The sequence below is a fragment of the Octopus bimaculoides genome, chromosome 3 (genome assembly GCF_046866305.1).
Source record: "Octopus bimaculoides isolate indiv1 chromosome 3, ASM4686630v1, whole genome shotgun sequence".
Taxonomy (NCBI): domain Eukaryota; kingdom Metazoa; phylum Mollusca; class Cephalopoda; order Octopoda; family Octopodidae; genus Octopus; species Octopus bimaculoides.
In genome coordinates this window covers 69,131,393-69,154,581 of record NC_142930.1, presented here as the reverse complement: position 1 = coordinate 69,154,581, position 23,189 = coordinate 69,131,393, and the positions used below count along the sequence as shown (strand labels likewise).

Here is a 23,189-nt window from a genome sequence, read left to right as displayed (position 1 = left end):
TTAATACCACTCTGGAATATAAGTTATGTTCTGCTTATACTAACTGCTAATAATCTTTAAGAAAGAAGCCAGTATGTCCACCTTGTATTTAGTTACATGTAAACAAGATATACACCAACAGAATAACAATAGCTATTTCTTTTGGTACAGAGCTGTTTAGTAAGCAAAAAGGAAACATAGTCGATTGACATTAAGGTAACTTCATGCCAAAATCAGAGTGAATATGCTGAGATGTAATGGCTTACAATTTTTACAATAAAACTTAACATTAAGTTAGTTTCAAGCACTGCAACCTAACAGTAAGTATGAAATAGTAAAATAATTATGATTAGACTAGGTAAGAAAATAAGTGTAGAAATAAGATGAAAAGAGAAAATAAAACACACAGAGAGGAAATGAGAAAGAAGAGATCAATGGCATACTACAATTCTCTAGATGTGATAAAACTGAATGCATGAATCATGCAGATGAGGAAGGTATTTTTTAAATAGTATTGAACTGTAAAGAGAATTCTTTATTAGAAAAATAAAGTTTCAGATAAAAGACAATCTTAGAAGAAATTCAACTAAAATAGAGACCAAAAGGTATATTCATATATTTATATAAAGAAGTTAGTAAATATGTTTTGTACATGTATAATTTGAAATGTAGCATATATCTTTTCAATAAACATACAAATATAGATTTGCTGTGAAAAGTAAACAAAGTGGAACTGATCTAGTTAGTTTTTTTGGTTTTCTTATGCTGCCCCTAGAGAAAGAATATCTATCTTTGTTCAAAAGAAACTAATAACTTACAGCTATTTATAGTGCAAAAAAGTAAGACTTGTCAGATTGTTCTCATTTTTTCTGCCCACAGAGAGGTAAAACTTATGGTTTAGCCATTTAATTTACTTTTCAGTGATGTTAAAATTGTGTTTATTAAAAAGGTATATTTTACGTTTAAAATTATACCCATCCCTCAAAAGAAACAACAAAAAACAGTGTAGTACTTTAGGAGTGAATGAATTAATCTACCCTGTCAGCACAGACACTGTTATGCAAATTAAACAGGTAAGTTTAATAGAAACCTAGATTGTCTACACTATAAATGGTTATTAAGTTACTAATCTCCTCACAAATGCATATTCTTTTTCTGCGGAAGGGCTAAAAAGACTAAAAACTAGTTAGATCACTCTTATTTTTCTACCCACAAAGAGATAAAGCTAGTGGTGTAACCACTAGTTTACTTTTCACAGCAAAGCTATAACTGCATGTTTATCAAAAAAGATATAGCTTACATTTACAATTATCCACCCCCAGCACTGCCACAAAAAGAAAAAAATGCTACATAGTGCACTATGAATTAATTGGTTATATGTGTGTCTGGAATGAAGGAGTGTTTTAAATAAGATAAACAGGTTGAAGTTGTAATTATACAGTCAAAAGCATATGGTTGATTAGGCATAATATATATATATATATATATATATATATATATATATATATATATATATATATTTCAGTGAAAATAAATATTTTAAAACCAACATTAAATACTACTCAGAAAGTATTTAATTTAAAATCAGCATTTCTGATCATCATGAAATACAGAAAAGAATATATGGCTGGCTGTTCAACAAACATGTGACCCTTTGCATTTTGGGCATCTGAAAGTTTGGTTTAACTCTTTAGCATTTAAACTGACCATATCTGGACCAAATATTCTACCTGTTTTGTGTTCAAACTGATCAGATCTGGCCTCTCATACCTATCCTACAACATCATTCTAAAATAAATAAACAGCCACATCATTGGAATCTTGAAGCAACAAGACAATGTTTGATTAATTCAAAACAATGTGAATAAATAAGCATTACATTTGACAGAGTAATCTGAATGCTTAAGGGTTTGTTAAAAAAAACTCATAATCTTTGGTTAAAAAAGCCTAATATTGAATTTAGAATATTTCCAGTATTCTTTTACTAGCTACAGCCATTTGGCTCTGGTTATGCTGCATTTTTTTTTACCTAATTAACCATATGGCATATTATTACAACCTTAATTAATTAACATATATTTTAAATAGAAAGATTAGTCTTTTTGTTTGCTTTATTTTTCTTTTGGTTGATATAGGAAGAATCTTCCTGAATATTCAATGTTGATATCTAGTTATTCCAAACAAATAATGCAAAATTAAATGGAATAATACCTTTTGTTGTATTATGCTTTTCAAAATCACAATTAGAATAATTATAAATTGTGTACTAGAGAAATAACAAATAATGGTTGTTAATTAGGATGACAAATCCAAACATATTAACATATAGAAACCAACAATTAATTAAAGCACACCACTGTTTTTCAGACAACTTAACCAGAATATCATAGAATTTAAAATAGAATGATTTGATAATTAGTGTATATATATATATCATAATTTGATAAAAATATGGAATTCAGAACTTCAATATTTCACTTGGAATCAATAGAAAGTGAAGGAATAAATATTAATTTCTCAGAGAAAAAAAGGAAATGGGCCTGTATGCATACATGCACAAACACACATTAATCAATATATGTTATTATATCAGCACTTTCTCCTATATCAATACATGTCATTATATCAGCACTTTTTCCTATATCAATATACAGGGTGCGGCAGAAATACCTCCCACATTTGAAAGATTGACAAAAGGAAAAAGAAACAACAGTTATGGAAAACTAATTTTACTGTTGTTTAAACAAAGGGTTACAGTTTTTGTTCATTAGCTAAATGAAAACATCATCAGCACTTGCATAAGTTCATTAGCAACACATAGGTGAAAGTTTAAAATGTGGGAGGTATTTCTGCTGCACCTTGGATGTCATTATATCAACACTTTTCCCTAGTTCTATATAAAATCTGTTTCAGCTTGATTTTATCATTATTATCATGGGGTGGATGCAATTGACTAACATTCTCTCCTCGAATTACTGGCCTTGTACCTAAATTAGAAGCAATCATTATTATTATTTGATGAAGATTCACAGCTTATTTTGCTGGGTATGATGGAAAGTGTCAGCTGTCCACAGCCAGCAGACCAAGGTGACACTTGTTTATTGGTCATGCTTCAAGAACCCTGCAAAGAATTCTTGCATTTCCAAGCAATGCTGATTTTTGTAGATGTTCTACCTTTACATTTGTACCAACCTTTTTGAGCTATGTTGGTAGTTGAGTGCTGATACTTCCAAGTGCACTAATTACTATTGGTATCACATCTACTTTCCTCATTGACCACAACCTTCATATTTCCCACTTCAAATCATCGTAGTTGTTCAGTTTTTCTTCTTTCTCTTTGATCCTGTTGTCACCAGGATATGCTATGTTGATTATCATGCATGTTCTTTCTATTTTCTTTTATTAGTATTATTATTTAAGTAGATTTTCTAGGAAAAAAAACGGTTTGTGGGTAAATAATGTTTTTTTTTAATGGTTTCTTGCTATGATACAAGAATCTTTTGGAAAGGTAAGAAGGGATTAGATTAATCACGCATTTTGTTAACACTGGCAATCTGAAAGATAAAATGTCAACTCAATAAACCTGTAATGGCCAAACTTTTTAATGAATTGCAAAACAACTCATATGGAGAAAATTCAAAACAAAGAAGTCAATTTCAAACAAATTAGTAAAGGTAATTAATGGGTAATTGGATTGATTACCAAGAATAAAATTTGGGCAAAAGGCAGGCAATGAGCATAAGTTAGTTGAATTAAGCAATATCTAATTAAACAGAATTCAGTATTTAATAACTGAATTGCAAGCATTGAATTTTAGTAAAATGTGAGGGCAAATGCCCAAGGTATTTTAGCTCAGAAATGGTGAACTTACTAATCTTATGTAATTTTACACAATGTCAATATTTTTTTCATAATATATGTACAAGGCTCAATAGTTAAATAGTATAACATAATTACAGCATAGAGAATATAAATAGTTTTAGATTTAATCAAACAACTTAAAAATAAAACTCACCTTAAACAGACATAGGGGGAGAAAGAGGTAAACAAAGAATAGAGGTAGAAAAGAAACAGAGTGAGGATAAACATCAAATAATTGAACCTAAAAAGCAAAATCTTTACTTATTCCTTCTGGAGTCATCAGGTACAAATGTATCTCTCTCTCTCTCTCCCCCGCCCTCCCTTTGTGCTGCAATCAAGCCAGTTGCAAGAAAAAGGGTAGATTCAGAAGACAATTTGAGGTTTTAAAGCAATGGAAATAATTTACAATGAAAATGACTTACTCCCAGTCATGTCACTTGCTATGCAAGTACATCTCCGTAATTTTGATTTTAATTTTTGTCTAACATCCTTCAATAATCCCGTATTTATATTAAATTGTGAGAAAAATAAAACTAGCTGAAAACTTTCTAATTTCACAGATGGAGCTAGAGCTGCTGAGGTACAAGAAAACAAACCATTAGCAAGTAGATGTCCTCAAAAAACCTCAACCTTAACCCACGTATGTTACATGAAGAAAATACTTTCTTATTTGAGTCAGACTAATTATCTCCAAAGACAGTCGTTGACAATTACTTGAGAGTACTGACTTCATCAAATGATTCTAATCCCATTGTTACCATATTTCTGTTGAAATACATTGCCTTTGTTTAAATTAATATTGAAATTAAATAAGAATTTAGTAGACATGACTTTTACATCATAATTCTATGGTTAAATTGCATCACATGTAGCTTTCTGGAACATTTCATTATCATTCATTTTACATCCACTGTCCAAGCTGTCATGGGCTGGAAAAGGCCTACTCATAAGTCAAAGGATCCACATCTTATTCACAGTCAATATTGTTCCTACAACCATTAATATACACAAATTATTTAACCCTAACAACCATTTCAAAATGGCACATAAACATATAAAATAGTTAAGTCTTAAGTTGCTACAAGTTTTGTACAAAGATTTTTTATCTGTAAAAATGACAATAATCGATCTAGAATTTATTACTTGAGAAACTGAGAAATAAATGTCATAAACTGACTGTGGCATCAAATTTTACAATGAACTGGATTTTACAAATAAGTCTTATCCCTAAGAGTTAACAAGAAAGTGTCTATATATATACAGTCACTCAACCTGTTAGAAATAGTAGCCAAAGCTTCTTTAAATTACACCCAGCTATATTTAAAATAGAAGGATATACTGGATAGCACAGTCTTAAATACAATACATCTTTAATAAGAAAAAATACTCGTGGTTTGAATACCTTTTCAGCATAGAACTATTTGATAAGTGATAATCTGGAACTAAAGGACCTTAACTCACAACAAATTATAGATGAACTGTAGAGGAGAAGTCTAAGTGGAAAGTCTGAATATGATCAGCAAATAAAGCACAAAGAACAAAAAGAAGCAAAGGAAAACTTTCTTGCAGCAAACATTTAACAGTGAATGATTGCATGTCATGTACATATCAAGCAAATTCTTCCATCGCAACTAGAAACATATGCTGCATATAGGTCTAGAGCTGGCTGCATTAACTAGTCAGCATTCCAAACAAGGCCTTCACATCAGTATTAAAAGGCATGCTGTTAGAAGTATTTTATTCTGTAATTCTGTTGACTTGTTTCAGTCATTAGACTGTGGCCATGCCTTAAAGGGTTTTAGTTGAACAAATTGACCCTAGCACTTATTCTTTGTAAGCCTAATACTTATTCTATTGGTCTCCTTTGTTGAACTGCTACGTTATGGGGATTTAAACACACCAACATCGGTTCTCAAGCAATGGGGGGGGAGCAAACAGACACAAACATATGCATAGATACATACATACATACATACATACATACATACATACATACATATACACACAGCCATCTGGTTTCACCAGTCCTCAGTCAAATTGTCCAACCCATGCTAGCATGAAAACCGGACATTAAACGACGACGAACGACGAACGAACACACAACAATCTTCTTTCGGTTTCCATCTACCAAATCCACTCACAAGGCTTTGGTCAGCCCAAGGCTATAGTTAAAGACACTTGCCCAAGGTGCTACACAGTGGGACTGAACATGGAACCATGTGGTTGAGAAGCAAGCTTCTTACTACACAGCCATGCCTTTTGCAACTGCTCCCTGATTATTAGGATTGATGCAGTCAATGTCCAGCTTCAATTTCTCCTTAATAACTGAAGGGAAAATGTGAATAGACAAGGAGCTTCAGAGAGACAGTTCTGCAGATAAAAGTTTGGATAATAAGGGATTTTGATTGCAAAATAGGGTATGATGGAACAAAGGAAGGTAACTGAATCAAATAGATTTTAATGATGAGTTAGCATTGTGATGTGAGGTGTCATGTTTACATTTACTTTTTATGGATTAGTCAAAGTAGTAAGAGCAGTGTATGGATAATGTCATTGTACAAGAGATGATTCAAGAAAGAAGAATAGTAACTTGCACATGGCAGTGTTTTTGGTTGAAAGTAATTGAGAGTAAGTCAAAGAAGAGAGTATATAGAGGATATAACAAACTTAAGGCACACTAAAAGTAGTTGAAAATTGGTTAAGGAGGGAGAAATTCTTTAATATATGCTGTGATGGTAATGTCTGTCAGAAAATTTCCAATCTAACATATGAAATATGGGTGAAGCCCAAAGGCAGGAAACTTTGCCAGGAGGTTTTCATACTGGACATTTGTTGAAGTCAAATACAACATTGCTTTCAATGAAGTTCTCAAAAAAAAAAAAAAAGAGAGCATGTTTTTCTTTACAAGTTTCAGCTTGAGAGCTGCAGCCATGCTGGGGCACTGCCGTAATTTAAGTCACAAATAGATATAGCTCTGCAGAAAATGAACTGTTGTTCACAGCTTACATCTGGTTACAATGTAAATTTTTTCCACCCTGTTAGTAGATCGGGCTGCAACATAAGCTGGTCAAACTTCTATGCAGAGAATATTTATAGCAGTATTTCATGATAACAATAGTTAATGCAAAAATGTTAATAGCCAATACAAGTGTAAAGTAATTGGAAATGCTACCCTACAAATATGTATTTTACACAAGCTACATTAGATAGGTTATTTTTAAATACAAGAAACTTGTTAGTAAGTTAGAGTTGTGAATAATAAACTATAGCTGTAAATCAGATAAAAATCTTTAAGACTAAAACTAAAACTTTCTATGCTGAACGTGAAAAAAAGAAGGAAACTTCCTCTCTCTGAAACTTTAAAGTAATAGACACGGATTAAGAGTTCACCATTTCTCAAGTTAGCAGTGGTAAAACCATAGCAATAAAATTGATTTAAAATTAAAAACTTGGTACCTACTTCCGATGAAAGGTACTTTTATATGATCTACAGCTGACACCACAGCAGGTAATTCAGGAATCATAAAAAATACTAGTGCATCAAACAAGCTGGAATGGGGAGCAATGCACACAATTGGTGCTTCTTTTGCTTGTGCACAGTGGCCTTTGACTTTCACCCAGTGAAATCCCATCACAAAGAAGATGATCCGAGAGATTTTTAGGAGTACATAGTTCACGATCCTATTGCAATAAGAGAAGGAAGGATAAAAACTAGTGCTTATAATAACATTAACTATGATTAACCAGTAGCTGCAATAAAACGTTCAATGTTGTTTATAGGAATGAAATGAAAAATGTATTTGATGCATATAAGAAATCAGCATATTTATTAAATTTGTATACAAACATAATAAACGGAAAAACTTAATTACATTACATGAAAGAAAATTGTAAACTAAAAAATAAAAAAAATGAAAACAGAATTAGTTTACAACTAGTAATGACCAAGCCTGAGACAGTCCACATTGACTCTCATTACTAATAGTAATGTAAAAATAATTCTTCAGAAAAACAAAAATTATTAGTTCAAATTAAAGTTTCTGAATATGAATAATAAATCTATATCAAACAATCTAAGTCATTGTAAAATAGATGTTTTTATTATATATCTTCACCAGTATTCCTGACAAAAATCTGCTTTAAAAAATAATTTACCAACTTAGGTACTATTTTGGAGCTGTTCTTGCTCTTATTTTAAAGACTATGTTGAGGCTAAAAAGTGACAATATGGAAGAGCTATTTTAGCTATTTAAGAATACACAAAAATTGTTGTATTCACATTTTGCTTATTTCTGAACAATACAGTCTCTTATGAAGAAGAGTCAAAAAAATTTCTTTACACTCCAACAACCTGGTCATTGACTTAGATCTGTTTCATCTTATGAACTGAGATGATGCAATAGAATTTGTATCAGTGACCAGAACACAAAAGTGGGATGAAATGATTTGACACTTTATTGTAGACTTTACTATCAATAATTTTAAAAAAGTGAATACAGTAATCCCTCAACTATTGCGGGCGTTACGTTCTAAAACCCCCCCTGATAGGTGAAAATCTGCAAATTAGAAACAGTACTCATCGTCATTTAACGTCTGCTTTCCATGCTAGCATGGGTTGGACGATTTGACTGACGACTGGTGAAACCAGATGGCTACACCAGGCTCCAACCTGATTTGGCAGAGTTTCTACAGCTGGATGCCCTTCCTAACGCCAACCACTCTGAGAGTGTAGTGGGTGCTTTTACGTGCCACCGGCACAAAGGCCAGTCAGGTGGTACTGGCAACGGCCACGCTCAAAATGGTGTATTTTACATGCCACCTGCACTGTACTGTATATATATATTTTTTGATTATTCTTATAATTTGTATATATTTATTTTATTATAAATGCAAAACAACACCACAGAGGAATCGACATAAGCTTAAATAATAAACTGCAATAGGTGAACTGTGATATAGTGAGGGATTACTGTATAACAATTTTTATGTGTTCTTAAATGGCTAAAATGACTTTTCCATGATCTAATTATGTTAGTTAAGGTTAGTCTTTCAGTGTAAATTAAATGGTTGTGGCCATGATACAACATTGTTGTCTTTGGTTACTGACTTAATTTCAGATGTAATTTTGTTAATGTTAATTTTATGTTGAAGTTGGTGATAGATACCTTAGAAACAGCCTGAATAACTCACATCTAAAAATGTTAAACTGCACATGCCTAAAGGCTCAGCTACTCAAATTTCTCACATTTTGGACTGTGGTTTTTTAAAATTTTTTTCTTTCTACTTGTTTCAGTCATTGGACTATGGTCATGCTGGAGAACCACCTTGGAGAGTTTAGTCAAACAAAGTGACCCCAGTCCTTTGGCTAAACTGCTAAGTTTCAAGGACATAAACCAACATTGATACTGAAGTGGAGGGTGGTACACAAACACACAGACACACACAAACAAATACATACATAATATATAGACACAGCTGTCGCAGTGCAGTAAGAAGTTTGCTTCCTAACCACATGGTCCTGGATTCAGTAGCACTGTGTGACACCTTGGGCTGGTGCCTTCTACTATAGCCCTGAGCCAACCAAAGCCTTGTAAGACAAAAACTGAAAGAGGCTTGTTGTGTGTGTGTGTGTGTGTGTGGGTGTGTGTGTGTGTGTGTGTGTGTGTGTGTGCGTGTGTCACTGTCTCCTTGCCCTGATATCACATGATAGTGTAAATGAATGTCAACATTTCCTATGTTCAGTGGAAAGATGTCTTGACATGGAGTAATACTACCCTGTTTGGAAACAGATAATGGTTAACAACAGGAAGGGCATTCAGCCATAGAAACTCTGCCTCAACAAATTCCATCCAAACCATGTGAGCATGCAAAAGTGGACATTGAAATGATCAATGATGATGATAATGATGATGTAGTAAGAACCTTGCTTCCCAACCACATGGTTCCAGGTTCAAACCCACTGTGTGGTACCTCGGACAAGTATCTTCTAATAAAGCTTTGAGCTGACCAAAACCTTGTGAGTAGATTTGGTAGACAGAAACTGGAAGAAGCTCGTGTGTATGTGTGTGTGTGTGTGTGTGTGTCTATGTGTCTTTGTATGCATTTGTCCCCCTGTCACCACACGACAACTGGTGTTGGTGTGTCTACATCCTCGTAGCTTAGTGGTTTGACAAAAGAGACCGTTAGAATAAGTACCAGGCTTAAGAAATAAGCCCTGAAGTTGATTTGTTTGACTAAAACTCTTCAAGGTAGTGCTCCAGCATGGCCACAGTCAAATGACTGAAACAAGTAAAAGACTAAAAGATATATATATATATATATATATATATATATATATATATATATATATATATATATATATACATATATATATATATCATCATCATTTAACATCTGCTTTCCATGATGGCATGGGTTGGACAGTTTCACTGCAGACTGGCAAGCCAGGAGGCTGCACCAGTCTCCAGTCCAATCTGGATGCCCTTCCTAAGACTAACCATTCCAAGGGTGTAGTGGGTGCTTTTTACGTGCCACCAGCACAGAGGCCAGTCAGGTGGCATTGGCATTGACCACACTTGAATGGTGCTGTTTATGTGCCACTGGCATGGGAGCCCATCAGGCAGCACTGGCATCAGCCACCTTCAAATGGTGCTTTTTATGTGCCACCTAAACTGGCATCAGCCAAGTTCGAATGGTGCTTTTTAAATGCCACCAACACAGGAGCTAGTCAAGCAGCACTGGCATCAGCCACAACTTTGATTTCACATGACTCAACAAGTCTTCTCAAGCACAGCATATTGCCCAATGATTGAACGGTACTTTTAAACAAGCTAGTTATGCAACACTGGCATCAGCAACAGCTACGATCTCACTTGGCTCGCTGGTTCTTCTCAAGCACAGCATATCTCCAAAGGTCTTGGTTGCTTGCCATTGCCTCTGAGAGGCCCAACGTCTGAAGATCATGTTTCACCACCTCATCCCATGTCTTCTTGGGTTTACCTCTTCCACAGGCTCCCTACACTGTTATGGTGTGACATTTCTTCACTCAGCTGTCCTCATCCATATGCAACACATGATCATACCAGCGCAGTCACCTCTCTTGCACACCACATCTGATGCTTTTAATGTCCAACTTCTCTCTCAGGGCACTTACACTGTGTCATGTATGCACACTGACATTTCACATCTAGTAAAGCGTACTAGGTTCATTTCTTTCAAACCTACACGTCCTCAGCAGTCACAGCCCATGTTTCACTATCATGTAGCATGGCAGTTCGCACACATGCATCATACAGTGTACCTTTCACTGTGAGCAAGAGGCTCTTTGTTACCAGGAGAGCTAGAAGCTCTCTGAACTTTGCCCAGGCTATTCTTATTCTAGCAGCTATGCTCTCTGAGCATCCATCCACCCACGCTATTGACTTGGTCACCTTCGTAACAAAAGCTATCAACTACTTCAAGTTTTTCTCTTTGGCATATGATGACGTGTGTGTGTGTGTGTGTGTGTGTGTGTGGGTGTGGGGGGTGTTCTTTTATCCTATAGATATATGTCATTTAACAACTAATTCTCCATGCTTGCATGGATCAAATGGAGATTTTTGAGGCAGATTTCCAGTGGCTGGATGCCCTTCCTATCGCCATATACACAATGGACTTTCACAGTTCTCATCTACTATATTAACTCACAAGGCATTGGTTGGCCTGGGGTTATAGTAGAAGACACTTGCCCAAGGTGCCACACAGTGGGGCTGAATCCAAAAGAACATGGCTCCATTTCAAAGTGAGCTTCTTAAGCAGAAAGCCATTCCTGAACCCATTAAAATTATAGAAGTTCCAAGAATAAATAATGATTACAAGACCTTAAACACATTTATGCCACACTTGACAGAGCTTTCAACAAAATTTTGTTGCTTTTTATCTCCTCAACTAAACAAGGAGAAAAGAGAAAAAAAGAAAAGTAAAAGTGCTGGAAGATCAAAAATACCCAGAAGTAATTTTGCTCTGTTGAAACTAAAATAAATAAATCAATGGGTATAGTTATATGATTCTGAAATGCAAGTTTATATAATCTAGTCTGAGGGTTACAAGTAGTTTTTCTGACAAAATAAAGATGCACTGCTAACAACTAGTTGTCTACAAGTCATGATGTGTGTGCAAGTTTTTCACTGATTCTTTTTGGAGTTTAATACTATTTAACTCCAAAAGCACTTATCTTATTTTATATACATACTGTTTCATTATTACAGCATTCATATTTATTTTGAGCCAATTGTGTGTATACGTACGTGTTCTTTTGCTGGTTTCAATCACTGGACTATGTGCCACACTAAGGCACTGCCTTGAACGGCGAAGCTAAAGAAGTAATCCAAAATACTTTGTTTTTGAAGTCTGGCACTTATTGTAGCAATCTCTTTTGTCAAGCTGCTAATTTATGGGGACATAAACAAACTCACACCAGTTGTCAAACAGTGTGGTACAAGGCAAACACAAAGATATATACACATATACTTGATGAGCTTTCACAGTTTCCACTTAACAAAACCACTTGCAAGGCATTTGTTGGCACAGGGGTATAGTACATACATACACACACATGTATATACAAATGTATGTACATAGAGATACACATATACATCTATACATACACACATGCATGCACACACACACACACACACACACACACACACACACACACACACACACACACACACACACACACACACACACACACACACTACTACTACTACTACATGGAGAAAAGGCTTCTACAGTTTCAGTCATTCAAATTTGCTCACAAGAACAGGTCAGATAGGTTGGTTTGGGGGTGCAGAAGAATACTCATGCCTAAAGCTTAACTATGGATGTACATAACCATATAATTAATATTTTTGGATTGTCTCACTGTGTGGCACCTTGAGTGGGCAGGTTATACCTTGTGAGTGAACTTGTGCCCGTGACATGTGTAAGGATTTTCGAGCGGGATCGTTGCCAGTGCCCCTGGACTGGCTCTTGTGCAAGTGGCACATAAAATACACTATTTTGAGTGTGGCCGTTGCCAGTACCGCCTGACTGGCCTTCGTGCCGGTGGCACGTAAAAGCACCCACTACACTCTCTGACTGGTTGGCGTTAGGAAGGGCATCTAGCTGTAGAAACTCTGCCAAATCAGATTGGAGCCTGGTGTAGCCATCCGGTTTCACCAGTCCTCAGTCAAATCATCCAACCCATGCTAGCATGGAAAGCGGACGTTAGATGATGATGATGATGATAGAAGTAAAGGAAAAACTAGTTGTTCATTCTTGCTTTCTATGCCTCCAGAAATCTGAGATCAACAGTTTCTCCCACTTTCTTATTATGCTGGTTCATTCTATAACTTTTTGTTTTGAAAAAGAAGCTTCAAATATTCAATGGTGTCTATACAGTTTATGATCCTATTTTGGGTAGCATGTATGTAATTTACTCAATCTGGATCCTTCATATTATTGGACATAATTAAATAGTTCAGAATAGTTTTTTTTTAATTCCACTGTTTAAATATTGTCCTACATTTTATGTATTTTCAAGGTATACTGTTGATAATAACTTTGTGGTAGTCCAATGTTAGTACCTAATATAAATAACAAAAGAAAGCCTTGGGGTAGAACTTCATTATTTTAATTATTCATTAGAAGTTGAATTTTCTTTATTTACATTTTCTTAATCTGTGTCCTTTTAAAGGCTAAACTTCAAGCTTCCTTTTCTAATTGTATATTTTCTGTTTCTATGAGCAGTTTTTATTTGTAAGTTGAAGAGTTTTAATTTTCTTATCCATAATTAATATAAAAGTAACTATCTGAAGTAACTTCTTGGAGCACTTTTTTACCCCCAACCATTATTATTGAAATTAAATATGTAAAACAATATTAAATATAACTGAAGAGATTTTATTAAAGCTGAAAATTATGTATTCTAGTGTAATAAAGGGGAATGTTCTGATAGAAATATATTTATAAAAACAAGTTTTATTTATTTCAAAATATTGGCAAATTGGTTTGATAAAAGAAATTCTAAACTTAAACTTTGATTAGATTACAAATCTGTAACTAAGAAAGTTCTCAACATTTTGGGATACTAGAACCCTTTTTTTAAAGAAGCCAGTGAAATTAAAGTTTATTTACTTTAAAAATGCATTAATCTACAAACTAATTCTAGCTACACTATATGACATCTACAAAGCATTTATGCCTCTGTTCTACAATGAAGAACACTTGTAAGAAAAGTACATGCTTGACAAAAATAACTACCAAAATTGTTTAAGACAAAATTCAATAAAATATAGAATTATAATTGATAAATCAATATGTAAGTTCATGTCTGCTGCAGCCATTAAACTCATCAGCTCAACATGTTGATTCGATTATGAAACATTGATAAACTTTTGTTGATTTGTGCTGATATTCATTTCCTGGAAGAATTTCTGTTTCAGCAGACTGAGTCTAATTTAGCTGAGCTTTGTCAACTGAGTTTTAAAAAAAAAAAAAAAGTGAGACATAATATAAAATGCCGTTTGGCATAGACATGAAGCTTGAGACTTTAGTAGTGGAGAAATTAGAAGTTGTGACATTTCAGCTTTTTCCCATAAACATAATTCCAAAAGGTAATCAATGCCAACTTGCAGACTTTGTTCACCAAGAACTTACCACTGCAATATGCAGTATACATAAAATTGATCTACTTTGATTTTACACACATACATATATTAATCTTTATTGCTTTCTGTTGATTAATTAGTACAGAGCCAATTTTTAGAGAAGAGAGAAATAGTTGATTTGATTGACCTAGTTTCGATAATAATTTGATCAACTCTGAAGAGATGAAAAGCTAATCCATCCATGGATACCAGACTAGTTTCAGTGAAGTATCCAGTCTAGCACTGTATAATCTCCACTGCTCTGACAATAAACAGAATATTAAAAACCCACAGTTTATTTTATAACAAGAGTAATCTTAAAGGGTTTTTCCTGCCAACTAAAAATGGTGCATTATCAATAATTGCAAACATTTTCGATTTCTGTAATTTCCCTGTATTATGATTTAGTTTCATCAAAGGAATGAATTAGATCGTTTTGACCCATAAACAGCTTAAAGTGGATGGATAGCTTTTGTTGAGAAAATCTGATATTACATAAGCAGTTCTGATCAGATTTTCCTTAAATCTTCCATGCTTATTATTAGTTACTAATGTTATCCCCTCAATTCTTTACATTTGTTCCCATCACATCACTTATTTTTCAATATGTGTGTATTTCATTTGAACAATGTATCATTAAGAAATAACCGAAGATTGTAATTATTGAATTAAAACAACTAAATAAATTTTACTAAGTTTGTTGTTATAATATTTGGTTGCAAGAACATTTAAAGTTTAACCCATTAGCATTTAAACCAGCCATATCCAACCTGTGTGATGTTCAAACTGGTCAGATCCAGCATCTCACACCAACTCAATGCTATTCTAAAAATAAACAATCACATCAGCCAAAATCTTGAAGTTACAAAATAATTCAAAATTAATTTTAAAAATGTGAATAAATAAGCTTTACATTTAACAGAGTAATCTAAATGATAAAGGGTTGATTATACATAAGCTAACATTTCTGCCATGGATGAAGTTTAGAAAAGTCAGTTTCACTCCAAATAGTCATGCCATCAAATATCTTCACACTATGCTCATCTAAAATATTTTGGTTTTATTTCATCATTATTTTAGTTTCTACATAAGATTACGTAGTTGTTGTACCAATACATCAGTGGAAACTGTTTAGGATATAAATAGCAGCTACTGCTGGTTGGATGGGAACCGTAGCAATCTGGTATTACACTTTTTAAATGTCAACAAAAACTTGTTAAATCCCTGACATTTTTAGGCAAGCAATTAAGTACCTGGCCCTTGAAGACTAGGCTGTTGTAATTAAGTATTTTCTTTCCAAATTAGAATGACAAGATTGAGTTGTGGTAATCACCAAATTTGAAAGTTGCTTATTATATTAAGTTTAAGGTTCCATAAGAAAATCTTCTAAAAATATATATTTGGTTATGCACAAGAGAGTTAATATGTAAAACTTTTCAGCTAGATAGTTCCTACACAGCTACTTTGATGCTACACCTTCTTTCACAGCATATGGCACCAGGGATAGTATGAATCCAGATTTCAAGACAATACAGACATTTTATTTTCAAAGTATTAGCAGTGTTGATAGTTCTCTTTAAGTAACAGTTGCCATCAGCTTTGGATTAGCAACAGATATGAACTAGCTTTAGTGCCATTTACAAATACAGGAACTGAATAACAAAGCGCATCCAATATTTTTAGTGAACTTAAAAAGAGATACTAAAACTAAATAAATTTGTAAATAAGAAATGAAACAAATATATATAATCAAAAAAACATTGTGTTGCCAAATGAAAATATTAATAAAATGATTAATCCTTTAGTAAAGTATGTAAATCGGCTGTATCTAGCCAAAATATTCTACCTGTTTTATGTTTAAGCTGACTAGATTTGGTGTCTCATACCTAACCTACAATGTCATTCTAAAATAAACAATCATATCATCAAAACCTTGAAGTTATAAGATGGTGCATAATTAATTCAAAACAATATGAATAAATAAGCATTACATTTGACAGAGTAACCTGAATGCTAAAGGGTTAAATATTTGCTTGCTGCAAATAGTGTGAAATGAGATGTTAATTACATATCTTTTTCATAGAATGTAGGATTGTTCTCTCTCTCTCTCTAAATGACTGTCACCATTCCTGTCTCAAACATCATACAATTTCGTATAGGTCCAGTCTTTTCTGATATTCATTTAGTCATCTTTCCTTTGTCCTACACATTACACCAAACATTCCTTTCAATCCTTAGCATAAAAGAAAGATGTGCTTAGTGAGAAACAATATTCATCATCTTTACATCTGCTTTTTTTAATGGTAGCATGACTGAATGAGACATCTTGAAGAAGTATTTTATGAATGAATACCCTTCCTAACACCAATGCTTACTTGTTTTTCAAGCAAGCAACTTTTATTCTACATCTTTGCACATTGAACTGGTAAGCTGCTAGACTTTTTTTTTTATGGGACATAAACAATGTTGCCATTCTCCAAGTGGTATCAATGCAGAGTCATGCAGATAGAAACACATGTATGCACATACACACACAATAAGCTTCTGAACACTTTCTGTCTACCAAATTTCCCTCACAAAGCATTCCCCAACTCAAGGCCAAAGAGTGGTTCTACCCTAAATCAACATGATTAGAAAGCTAATTTCTCAAACCCACAACCATGCCTGTACCTACCAAATATCATCACCATCATCATTAAAAAATCCACTTTTCTAGATGGATAGAGGGTATTGAAGCAGATTTTTCTATAGCTAAATACTATTCTTGTTGCAAACCTCCAAGCAAGGTAATATTTCATTATGACCTGTCATATTTTTGCAGAATATTGGAAATGAATGTTACTACTAGTAAGACTATCATGCAAAGTCAAGAGAACGAGACACAAACATAGACTCATATATATATATCATCATCACCACCACCACCACCACCATCATCATCATCATCATTTAACATTCGTCTTCCATGCATGCATGGGTAGGATGGTTGACAGGAGATGGCCAGGTAGAAGACTACTCCAAGCTACTGTGTCTGTTTTGTCAGGGTTTTTACAACTTGGATGCTCTTCCTAACACCAGCTGTTATTACTTCCATTTACCAAATTCACTCACAAATCTTTGGCTGGCCCATGGTTGTAGTAAAAGATATTTTAAGGTGCGAAGTATAATATGCATGCCCACATATTATATATATATATATATATATAGTCTACCTGATCTGTAGAAAAAGCGTGGGTAGAAACTCCATATGATGTATCCGGTGTAAGCTATGGACACATAAAAGGTGCAGCAATATGGAAGGAAGGTTAACTGGGAAGATAGTCTTTGTGTGTGGCAGATGCACAGGGGCAGTAAACACTGAAGATGGACAGAAAACAGATTCCATCACATACCAGGGGGTAAAACTAAAAGTACTAAATAGCTTCCGCTACCTAGGTGACCAAGTCTGTAGTGGGAGTGGTTACTCTGAGAGTGCAGTGGTTTGAATAAGAATAGCCTGGGCAAAGTTCAGGGAGCTCCTACTTCTGCTGGCAACTAAGGGCCTCTCACTCAGGATGAAAGGTAGACTGGATGAAGCATGTGTGCAAACTGACATGCTACATGGGAGTGAAACATGGGCCATGACTGCTGAGGACATGTGTAGGCTTGAAAGAAATGAAGCTAGTATCATCTGCTGGATGTGTAATGTCAGTGTGCACACACAACAGAGTGTAAGTGCCCTGAAAGAAATGTTGGACATAAGAAGCATCAAATATGGTGTGCAAGAGAGACAACTGCGCTGTTATGGTCATGTGTTACATATGGATGAGGACATCTGTGTGAGAAAGTGCCACTTCCTAACTGTGGAAGGAACTTGTGGAAAAGGTAGACCCAGGAAGAGATGGGATGAGATGGTGAAGCATGACCTTCAAACAATGGGCCTCACAGAGGCAATGACAGGAGACTGATACCTTTGGAAATATGCTGTGATTGAGAAGACCCGGCAACTAAAGTGAGATCACATCCATGGCCAATTCCAGTGTTGGATGTCCGGCCTTTAAGAGTACTCTTGATGTGCCAGGTGATATGATATGCTTGAGAAGACCTGTTGAGACAAGTAAAACAAAAATTGCAACTTTGTCCAGTGACCCCTAACTGGCCCCCGTTCCGGTGGCACGTAAAAGGCATCATCCAAATGTGGCCGATGCCAGTATCCCCTCACTGGCTTCCGTGCCAGTGGTACATAAAAAGCACTTTCCAAATGTGATTGATGCCAGGACTGCCTGATTGGCCGCAGTGCTGATGGCATGTAAAAAGCACCATCCAAATGTGGCTGATGCCAGTACCCACTGACTGGCTCCCAAGCCAGTGGCACATAAAATGCACCATTTGAGCATGGTTGATGCCAGGCCCACCTGACTGGTTCCTGTGCTGGTGGCACATAAAAAGCACCCACTATACACTTGGAGTGGTTGGCATTAGGAAGGGCATCCAGCTGTAGAAACACTGCCAGATCAGACTGGAGCCCAGTTCAGCTGCAGGCTCTCCAGACCTCCGATAAACCATCCAACCCATGCCAGCATGGAAAATGGACATTAAACGATGATGGTGATGATGACATACGACTTACTTCATTTCAATGTGTCCTGATAGGACAAAAAGCATTTAACTATGTAAAACATTGCTTTAAAAAAGCTCACACCAACATGGATACGAAATTAACAATAAGGATGATATTTAATGATAGTTATTTGTGTGTGTGTGTGTGTGTGTGTGTGTGTGTGTATGCACGTGTGTGTGTGTGTGTGTGTGTGTGTGCATGCACATATGTGTGATAATTTTAGCCAATAATGAATATAAGCTTATACTAGTCAGTAAAGAATTTGATTTTTAAATAACAGAAGCAAGCTGAATTCCAACTTATTTCGGAAATTAGGATTGGATCAGTCCACTGAAGTTATATGAATAAGTCTACAGCTATGTATTTCCAGCCCCCAGCAAAATGGAATTGAAAAGAAAATTATTTAAAAGTAATTTTGAAAAGAATGTATAAAAAGAAATTATTTCAAGCTATAATGGGAAAATATTTCAATATCTAACATTCTTTTTTATACCAAATATTTTTTGAATAAAATATAACTCTTTGGAACAGCACTTTTGATGGCTAGAAACTCTGCATCAACCTGTTAGATTAGTATATATACTCTAGATAGATAGTGGAAATAAAGAGCCCTGCTCATAAAAAATACAATTTAAGGCAATAAAAGTTGTCCTTTTCATAAAAAAGAAAACAAGTATTGAAATGAATACATTATAGCAGTATAGATGAACAGATAAACTGAAAGAAAAGCTTTGATGCCTTGAGTCTAAGAACGAATTTCTTAATAGTAATAGGTAAGAAAGCATGAAAAATTATGTTTTAAACTGAAAAGAATAAATTTTATGTACTTAAAAATTTGTAAATGAAGAAGAAAAGGCTTTCAGTTTCAATACAATCTACAATCCACTAGATAAAAGAAAGATGTTAAACTATGTAGTATAAAGAATGAAATGCAGCAAATTTAAAATTTACATAAATATTTGCATACTTAAACAGCTTTAGAAATCTAGAAAAAAAGGAAATCATTAAAACAGATTATTTACAGCTTAGTCAAGAAAGATTCCAAAACAATGCAACATCCACAGGGAGTATAAACTACAAGAAATAAGTTGTATAAAATTTATTAAATTCTTAGTACCCTTCTGATTTTCATACAGAATACTTTGAGGCTCAGCAAAGTTAATCATTAATTGGATAATTGTAGTATGACTTGATAATTGATATTTATCTGTATGATAGAATGTTGTAAGTAGCTTTTATAAATTATAATTAAAAAAATGTGTTATAACTTATAATAACAAAAATGCCAGGTTCTTTTCTTTGAGTTAATGTCTAATATTGATCTAATTCTTCATATGATACTTGGCTGGCACCCAACAATATTTTGCATGGTAAATATTAAAACTTTTATCACTGCAGCAAATACATCAAGCAAATGTATTAAATGGCCATGCAAAACATGCATAACACGTATTAAACAATACTAGAAAGGCAACTGAAAGGAAAATTTGAAGACACCAGTTTGTAAGCCTACACATTTCATTTTTCTAAACAAAAGAGGCTTCAACATTTAATCTTAAATAAAAGTCTGGCACTTGATAAAAAAAAAAGATGTGAAAGAATTTTAAAGTAACAATATCTAACTACAGTGAACTACGTGACAAGTGACATGAGAAAAATATAAATGAGGTGCATACTTCCAAAAAATGGCACCGTTTCCGCTTCTGACTTTGCTACTACTGTTGTTAAGTTTAGATATACTACAGGCAAGGCATCGAAGTAGGAGGAATGCGGAGCGAGAGCAATAATTGGAGCCAGTTCAGTGCGAGCCCTCGATCCTTTCACAGAAATCCAATGAAATCCTCCGGTAAAAAATACTGCCCGACATAGGAACACAATCAGAGGTCGCAGGACACTAAAAAATATACCAAAAGTCAGTAAGAGATAGTAGGAAAAGTAGACATCTGCATCAGGATGTTGTAGTAAAGATTGCTACATTACATTATTTATGCATCAATGCAATATGCAATATATTACTAAATTAGTGAAAGTAATTTAAAAGTCTGCAATACAATAGATATGCACCATTTTCAATTTACAAAACAGAAAAAAAATATTTATTTTTCAATGTATATAGCTCATAAATTTTTGAACGGTAACTTGCATAATAAATTCAAAGCATTAACATAATAAATGATTTCTCTTAACTATTATGTGAAAATATATATAATTATTCTTGATTTTCATTCCTTAATGGTTCAGATATTTAACTTAGATTCCTGAACTCCAAGTAGCTATGACCTAAGCTCTGAATGAAACTCAGATGAAATCTAGTCTTTTTCTAAGCACAAAATAATTTTTGTATGAAAATAAAATAGGAATGAATATCAATTAATATGACTGCAATATATTATTACTTATGCTTATTTTATCAACTCAGGCATGATGAGTCAAATCTCAGTGGGATTTGAACATAGTAATGTGAAACACAAAACTAGATACGGTAAAGCATCAAGTTTCATTTCAGTACTATACTTCATAACATAATAAAAATGTTGAAATTTAAATTTGTAATTAAATTTAACTCTGATGTTAATATATTAAATCATACCACCTAAATATAAACTAAGAAAAAAAAACAAAAAAAACAAAAAAACAAAGTTTAGCACAATGTTATCATAGGCAAAATTTTGTTTAGATATGTTAGCATTAAAATTAGAATTTTATAACAATTATCAGCACATATTTTATATCAGTTGAAAATATTAAAACCAAACGCAATTTAAGTATGAAATCACAAACAAAATTACATTTGTACATTAGTAGGCCTTAAATATAAGTGACAATTATCTGTGATTTTCTGAAGATCACAGGGAGATATGATTAAATTTAATCATTTAATTCTTAACACTTATTTTCATTATAAGCGGTTAAAGCTACCAAATATCTATCAACAAAATCATAAAATAAATTTTAAGTAGGTTAATATGATTTTATTTGCCACAAGATCACACAAAACAAAAAAAATACAAAACAAAACCACAGCAAAAAAAAGAAGAGTAAGAATGATTTCGTAAGTGTATATATATATATATATATATATATATATATATATATATATATATATATATGCATATATCCATACATATGTGTACATACCTACATCTATATGTATACATACGTGCATATATGGGTACAGGACATCAAAAAAACGTTAAACACAATGAGAAATGAAAACATAAAAATGAAAACAGAAAACGAACATTTTGCGCACATCAAAAACAAACAAACAAACAAACGAGACATGCAACATAAAGAGTATACCCCTTCTTGTTGACATTTTCACCCTCTGCAAAAAATCCCAAATTTTATTTAATTTGCTTAGCAGGTAGGATTGTTTCAACGAAGTCGCGTATTGTCCTTGCCTTCGAAAAGCGGGGTAGATGCAACAGGGACAACTGACGAAGAGTTATACTCTTTACGTCGCATGTCTTGTTTTTGTTTTTTTTTGTTGTTCGAAAAATGTTCGTTTTCTATGTTTTCATTTCTCATTGTGTTAACATCTTTTTTGATTTCCTGTACCCATATATGCATGTATGTATACATATAGATGTAGGTATATACATATATGTATGGATATATGCATATATTTATATATTATTTATATTATTATATGATCCAATGCCACGCATCCTTTTCCAAGTAAGTTTTATATTAATAATTACGATGCACACTCTTCTACTATCTCTTCTCTGTCTATCTCTCTCCCTCTCTTGTTCTTCATCCTTTCTGTTTTTCTCTCCCACCCTTTCCCTATTCTTCTCTCCCTTTCACCGTTCACTCTCTCTCTCACTCTTCCTCCTTGACCCTCTCGTCGCTGACCCATGACGAAAGGGGATCTCTCTTTCGGTCCACTGCCTTCCTACAGAAAAGACGTGCTTTTTCCTGTCTCCTCTCATGGCTCGTCCTCCTAACGTTCATAATAATTTTTCTAACGTCTTGGCTCAACAACCCTCACCGTTTGTTTTTACTGTCTTGATCTCACTGTCCTGTTCTTATTAACACTTTCACCCTCCGCAAAAAATCCCAAATTTGATTTAATT

At 33.9% G+C, this 23,189-nt stretch overlaps 1 protein-coding gene across 4 annotated transcripts in view; it reads right to left on the bottom strand.

Moving 5' to 3' along the window:
- Positions 1–23,189, bottom strand: part of LOC106881720 (lysophosphatidylcholine acyltransferase 1) — a 125,638-nt gene that overhangs the window by 33,237 nt on the left and 69,212 nt on the right. For 2 of the 4 annotated variants that reach the window (XM_089349188.1, XM_052966351.2), the window contains exon 3: positions 7,301–7,521. In XM_089349188.1, coding sequence (XP_089205314.1) covers positions 7,301–7,521 — 221 coding nt within the window. Of the gene's footprint in view, positions 1–7,300; positions 7,522–20,783; positions 21,002–23,189 lie in introns of those variants that run through there. The other 2 variants (XM_089349189.1, XM_052966352.2) reach the window with 2 other exon arrangements.